Here is a 6,835-nt window from a genome sequence, read left to right on the forward strand (position 1 = left end):
GCCGGGCGCGGTGGCCCACGCCTGTAATCCCAACACTTTGGGAGGCCAAGGCGGGTGGATCACCTGAGGTCAGGAGTTTGAGAACTGCCTGGCCAACATGGCGAAACACTGTCTCTACTAAAAATACAAAATTTAGTCAGAAATCGCTTGAACCTAGGAGGCAGAGGTGGCAGTGAGCCGAGGTCACACCACTGAACTCCTGCCTGGGTGACAGAGTAAGACTCGGTCTCAAACAAAAAAAAAACCCACAGAACCCTTTTTCCCATGAATCACCTGGAGACTTAGACTCTGAGAATACACTTTGGACCACGTTGCCACAGACAGAGCAGGTTGGAAGGAGACTGGGCCCAGAAAACAACATGATCCCACTCAAGACGTCAGCCACACCTGTAGCCTGGGGGGAGCCCGGTGCCTGTGTGCCTGGGCCCCTCCACCTGACAAGGTCCCTACCCCCAGGTGCGTGGTGCTGAAGCTGGCCAGCTTGGGGATGTTCTCGTTCTCCCTGGGTCAGACCATACTGTGCATTGGCAGAGACAAGACCAGCTGTGAGTCCTACGGCTACAACGCTTGTGACTATCAGGTGGCTGGCAGCCCGGCGGAGCCTGTCTCTCCCTTCCTTCTCCCCAGAAGCTCCCCTCAAACTGTGCAGAGCCCTGTTCCTGCCCCTTTAGCCACCTTTGAGAGAAGCTGTGAGCAGGACTGCCTGCACCATGGCACACCTCCAGGGGGCGCCACTGCTGCCACATGGTGTAGCGTGGCTGTCCTGGCTGTGGGGCTTCCTGCTCTAATCCCATCCTCAAGGCCTGGGTTTCAACCTAACGATTCTATCAGACACCAGGCAAGGCACCTGTACCACAGAGACCCCCCCACAGGAGGCTAAGGGAAGGGAGGGCCGGGGGGCCGTGAGTGGTGACAGGTCCGCTTCCCCTGCACCCCAGTGCTGGGAGAACTCCGTGGGGGAGGAGCTGTACAAGCTGAGTATCTTCAACTTCCTCCTCACCGTGGCCTTCGCCTTCCTGGTCACCCTGCCTCGGAGGTGAGCCCTGGGGTGACGCCTCCGGAAGGGTGGGGGTGCCACGGGCATGTTGGGGGTGGCCAGTGGCTACAGCCAAGGGTGAGCGGGTCCAGTATGGAGCCCGGGAGTGAGTGGCAGGCTGTGGCTATGGCCAATACGGCCCACGCATCTGTCTGCAGTGGTGGGTACCTGGACCCTCCCATCCCTGCAGGCTGCTGGTGGACCGGTTCTCAGGCCGGTTCTGGGCCTGGCTGGAACGAGAGGAGTTCCTGGTCCCCAAGAACGTGCTGGACATTGTGGCGGGGCAGACGGTCACCTGGATGGGCCTCTTCTACTGCCCCCTGCTGCCCCTGCTGAATAGCGTCTTCCTCTTCCTCACCTTCTACATCAAGAAGGTGTCGGCTCATGGCTGGGGGTATGGGGTTCGTGCCTTTGGGTGGATGCCTTGAGCAGGGCTCGCCTCCTGCCCCCTTTCCTGGGCGTCAGCCTCCTGGGGTCTGCATAACTCTCTGATTCCTTGTTGCTGTTGCTTGCGCCCCCAGTACACCCTCCTGAAGAACTCCAGGGCATCTTCGAGGCCCTTCCGCGCCTCCAGCTCCACCTTCTTCTTCCAGCTGGTGCTCCTCCTGGGCCTGCTTCTGGCTGCAGTGCCCCTGGGCTATGTGGTCAGCAGGTGAGGGGAAGAGGAGGGGGGCACCCAGAGGATGGCAGGGGTAGCTCCTCACCCAGGACCCTGATGCCAGCCCGCCTTGACCTCTCTCCAGCATCCACTCCTCCTGGGACTGCGGCCTCTTCACCAACTATTCAGCCCCCTGGCAAGTGGTCCCGGAGCTGGTGGCCCTTGCGCTCCCGCCCATTGGCCAGCGTGCCCTCCACTACCTGGGGTCCCACGCCTTCAGCTTCCCCCTCCTCATCATGCTCAGGTGCTCAGGGCAGCAGGGGCCATGGGAGGGGGCACCTGGAGGGAGAGGTCCTTCCTTCCATAGGGGTGGTGAGCCTGTGCACCCCCAACCAGGAGCCAGATGCAGAAAGCCAAGGGAAGCAGGGGCCCCTGAAAGGCAGGTACCTCCTAGGCCCACCGTCTGGGCTGCCGTGGGGATTGCAGGATCGCTGGGGAAGCACCATGTCTCAGCAGCCGCAGCTGCTGAGCTCTTGGTATTGCTGTGCCAGAGATGAGGGCATGAGGGGCTCTTCGAGGAAGGAGAGGAGGGTCCCATCCTCAGATACAGCAGTGTGCAGTGAGAAGACCCCAGTACCGAGTATTGTAGAGATTGAGGTGGGGAGAGAGGAAGTCAGGGAGAGGTGCTTGTGGCCCCAGGGGCAGCTGACCATGAATCCCCTTCCGACCCAAGCCTCGTCCTGACGGTGTGCATCTCCCAGACCCAGGCCAATGCCAGGGCCATCCACAGGCTCCGGAAGCAGCTGGTGTGGGTGAGTGTCCTCGGGGCTGGCAAGGGCACAGCAGCTTCAGTGGAAACCCTTCCCTCTGTGTGGCCAAGGGCCTGGGACAGGTCTGAGTGGATCAGGCGGGTTCTTCCTACTGGAGGGCGTGGCCTCAGGCTGAGGGTAAAGATGGGGAAGGGGAGGAAGAGAACAGCTCAGGCTCCTGGTACAGGGAACCAGACCTGGTGAGACATGACTTCAGGGGCTGGGCCTCTGCCTGTAACCCCAGTGCTTTGGAGGCCCAGGCAGGAGGATCGGATCACTGGAAGCCATAAGTTCAAAACCAACCTGGGCAACAAAGCAAGACCCCGGTCTCCACCAAAAATAAGTAACTAATTTTTTAAAAAGAGAATGTGGCCGGGCTCGGTGGCTCACGCCTGTAATGCCAGCACTTTGGGAGGCCGAGGCGGGCGGATCACGAGGTCAGGAGATCGAGACCATCCTGGCAAACACGATGAAACTCCGTCTCTACTAAAAATACAAAAAAATTAGCCAAGCATGGTGGCGGGCGCCTGTAGTCCCAGCTTCTAGGGAGGCTGAGGCAGGAGAATGGCATCAACCCAGGAGGCGGTGGAACTTGCAGTGAGCAGAGATCGCGCCACTGCACTCCAGCCTGGGCGACAGAGCCAGACTCTGTCCCAAAAAAAAAAAAAATTACAAAAAAGTAGCTGGGCGTGGTGGCATGCGCCTGTAATCCCAGCTACTTGGGAGGCTGAGGCAGGAGAATTGCTTGAACCCGGGAGGTAGAGGTTGCAGTAAGCCAAGATCACGCCATTGCACTCTAGCCTGGGCAATAAGAGTGGGAAAATAAAATAATAAAATAAATAATAAAATAAAATAAACGGGCACGGTGGCTCACGCCTGTAATCCCAGCACTTTGGGAGGGCGAGGTGAGTGGCTTGCCTGAGGTCAGCGGTTCAAGACCAGTCTGGCCAACATAGTGAAACCCTGTCTGTGCTAAAAATACAAAAAAAATTAGCTGGGCGTGCTGGCGGGTGCCTGGGGAGTCTGAGGCAGGAGAATCGCTTAAACCCAGGAGGCGGAGGGGCGGAGGTTGCAGGGAGCCGAGATCACCCCCTTGCACTCCAGCCTGGGCAACAAGAGCAAAATTCGGTCTCAAAAAAAAAAAAATGGGTAATATGGCTGAGTGCAGTGGCTCACGCCGAGGCGCGAAGGGTGCTTGAGTTCAGGAGTTTGAGACGAAGCTGAGCAACATAGCAAGACCTCGTCTCTACTAAAAATCCAAGAAATGAGCTGGGCGTGGTGGCGCGTGCCAGTGGTAGCAGTTATTCCGGAGGCTAAGATGGGAAGATCGCTTGAGCCTGAGAGGGTCAGGCTGCAGTGGGCTGTGGTCTCGCTACTGCACTCCTGCCTGGGCAACAGAGCGACAAGCAGTTTCGAAAAACAAAAACAATTTTAAAAAAGATACGACTTTAGGCTTGGGAACAGAGGTTTAATAGAGCTGAGGGCGGAACAGTGACATGGCTAAGGCGTGGCCTCAGGGTGGGGCCTTTAACGGGGGCGTGGCCTTGGGCTGCTTGGGGACGACTCTTAGGGGGCGTGGTCTAGATCTGCATGGGGTGGGTCCCTGGTGGGGCGTGGTCTCAGGGCGTGTTGGGGGTGGGGCCCTTGGAGGGCGTGGTCTCGGACGGGGATGTGGAGGGAGTGGCATCTGGCTGCGTTATGGGCGGGACTCTTGAGGGCGAGGTCTAGGGCTGCATGGGGCGGGACCCTGGTGGGGCGTGGCCCTTGGAGGGTGTGGTCTCGGGCGGGGCGTGGCCTCTGGCTACTTTGGGTGCGGGCTGGCCCTTGGGCCGAGGGGCTGCTGCTGCTGTCCTCACACCCGCTCGTGGGAAGCGGCGCCTGTCGCAACTCGCCACTTGCTCTCCTCACAGCAGGTTCAGGAGAAGTGGCACCTGGTGGAGGACCTGTCACGACTGCTGCCGGAGCCAGGCTCAAGCGACTCTCCGGGCCCCAAGTCCCCTGCCTCCCAAGCTTCGCGCCCTCGGTCCTTCTGCCCCGGATTCCCATGCCCTGGCTCCCCGGGCCCCCGGGCCCCGCCGCCGGGCCCCTCCGTTGTGGATGCCGCGGGACTGCATTCCACTTGCCCTGGACCGCACGGTACCCCGGCCTCCGCCCGTAGATTCCGCTTCCCCAGCGTCGCAGAGCTGTAACCCCGACCCCTGCCTCCCCGGGGCCCCTCCAGGCCTCCTTACTCCATCTTCCAGGCCCCTGGCGACCACCGCCCTCCTCAGTGGCTCCAGGGCCTCCCTCAGGGGTCCCCAAAGACGGAGACACACACTCTAGGGGCAGCAGGAAGAACATATGGGAATTTTCTCTTTATATTTTGATCTCATCCCTTTAAAATGTCTATTTTTTATTATGTTTTTATAATATACATAATCTATTAGTATAGTATCTCATGAATGCAGTTTTTTTCTAGAGTGTGTTCTGACTTTTTTTAGAACTATGAGTGTAATTTATACACATACATCTATTGGGAATCCTCAGAAGTTGTTTACTGATGGCAGCACCTTCAGAAGAGTCTGGGGACCACTTCCTAAGGAAGAAAAGAGCTGGCCACAGTTAGAGCAAGCCTGCCTGGGGGGCCTGCTCTGTGTTCCAGAGCAAACTGCCTGCATCATCCCCTCCTGTTACACTCCCTTCACCTGAGACAGTCAAGCCACAGCGTCAGCCGGGGCCAGAGCTGGGATTTGAACCCAGGCACTCAGGCTCCAGAGCCACACTGCCCCAGCGTGGGGCTTAGAGGCTGCTCCTGGCTCTGACTGAGGGGCTGCCTGAAGCCGGGTGAGAGGGTGCTGGGTCAGCTTTTCCCTAGCGGGAATCCTCTCCGTCCAGTCTTATAACTTAGCAGCCTCACGTCCACAGAGCTGCCTTGGAAAACTCAATAGAGCCCTGGCTTCCTGCAGAGCCCTGTTCTCCCAGCCTGCTTCATGGCTCCCTGGTTGAGTCAAGCTTGCGGATCTGTGGCGTGAGGGTACCCGCACTGCCTGGGCCTTAGTGGTATGTACGGGCCTCCACTGTGGGCCCAGGCAGGTGAGGCAGCTGGCCACAAGGGCAGGGCTGGGTCCCCCTCCCAAGGCTGTGTCTGACATTCTTGAGGCTGTTCAAGGTTCCTTTTCCAAGCCTCCTGTTCTCCCACCCCCACCCCTGCCATGCTGCAGTGACTCTAAATCTGTAGTTCTCAGCCTTGGCGAACACCTGAGTAGCTGCTACAAGCTGGCCGCAGCCCAGCGACTCTGATGTGGTTGGTCCAGCAGCCAGGGCATCGGGACTTTTCGAAGCTCCCAGGTGACTCACCGGCAGCTGGGGATGCGAAGTGTCAGGAAGAAAGGTCAGAAGTCCCAGGATGCACTTGAAAAGCCTCTAGCTCCACCAGTGACCAGCTCCTGGCTGGACTCCTGGCCTGGACTCAGCATCCGGGAGGCTCTGGCCTCTGGCCCTCAGGGCTGGGGGCTTCTTCACATGGTCATCAAAGACTTGGCCAGTTCCGCCTCTCCTGCGGCCATCCTTGTCTCACGCAGCATCACATGACGCATCCGTTCACCAGCAAACACAGTGAAGTGCTGCTGGTGCTGGGCCCTGTGCTGGGGTTGAGCGTTCTCTGGCCCTCACCTGGCGATGAGAGAAAGAGGGAAACGGTGAGCTCTGTGTTCCGTCAGGGGGCAGCAACAAGTCTGGACCAGATAAAAGTGACTCATGTTGTTAATTAGCAGCTTAGGGCCAAAGGTGGCCCCTGGACCAGTGGCCTCAGCATCACCTGGGAAAAGGTTAGAAAGGCACGTTCCCAGGCCCACCTCAGCCTCCTGAATCAGAGCAGCCCTTTGGCAAATGGTACTGAGAACCAACCGCATACATCACCAAGCACTGTGAACAAGAAAAGCTTTGAGACCTTGAAGGAATCATCAAACTGGGCCTCGGTGTGCTCACCCAGGGCGAGACAAAGACGCTGTGCTCCTCCAAGTGGCCTCCAAGATTAAATGAGCAATACTTTTTTTATTTTTATTTTTTGAGACAGTCTCTTTCTGTTGCCCAGGCTGGAGTGCAGTGGCAAGATCTTGGCTCACTGCAACTCTGCCTCCCAGGTTCAAGCCATCCTCCTGCCTTAACCTCCTGAGTAGCTGGGACTACAGGCACCTGCCACCGTGCCTGGCTAATTTTTTGTTTTGTTTTTGTTTCTGAGATGGAATTTTGCTCTTATTGCCCAGGCTGGAGTGCAATGGCATGATCTTGGCTCACTGCAACCTCCACCTCCCAGGTTCAAGCGATTCTCCTGCCTCTCAGCCTCCTGAGTAGCTGGGACTACGGGCGCCTGACACCACACCTGGCTAATTTTTTTGTATTTTTAGTAGCGAT

At 58.1% G+C, this 6,835-nt stretch overlaps 1 protein-coding gene across 10 annotated transcripts in view; it reads left to right on the plus strand.

The window, feature by feature from the left end:
- The window catches only part of TMC8 (transmembrane channel like 8), a 13,826-nt gene extending 7,352 nt beyond the window's left edge, over positions 1-6,474 (plus strand). For 6 of the 10 annotated variants that reach the window (XM_023211677.2, XM_023211683.2, XM_023211679.3 and 3 more), the window contains 7 exons: positions 457-580; positions 939-1,036; positions 1,227-1,410; positions 1,558-1,688; positions 1,780-1,938; positions 2,368-2,446; positions 4,354-6,474. In XM_023211677.2, coding sequence (XP_023067445.1) covers positions 457-580; positions 939-1,036; positions 1,227-1,410; positions 1,558-1,688; positions 1,780-1,938; positions 2,368-2,446; positions 4,354-4,632 — 1,054 coding nt within the window. In that variant the 3' untranslated portion in view covers positions 4,633-6,474. Of the gene's footprint in view, positions 1-456; positions 581-938; positions 1,037-1,226; positions 1,431-1,557; positions 1,689-1,779; positions 1,939-2,367; positions 2,447-4,353 lie in introns of all 10 variants that reach the window. The other 4 variants (XR_002731523.2, XR_002731522.2, XM_023211681.2 and 1 more) reach the window with 4 other exon arrangements.
- Positions 6,475-6,835: the final 361 nt, after the last annotated feature.

The sequence above is a fragment of the Piliocolobus tephrosceles genome, chromosome 16 (genome assembly GCF_002776525.5).
Source record: "Piliocolobus tephrosceles isolate RC106 chromosome 16, ASM277652v3, whole genome shotgun sequence".
In the NCBI taxonomy this organism is placed as follows: Eukaryota; Metazoa; Chordata; class Mammalia; order Primates; family Cercopithecidae; genus Piliocolobus; species Piliocolobus tephrosceles.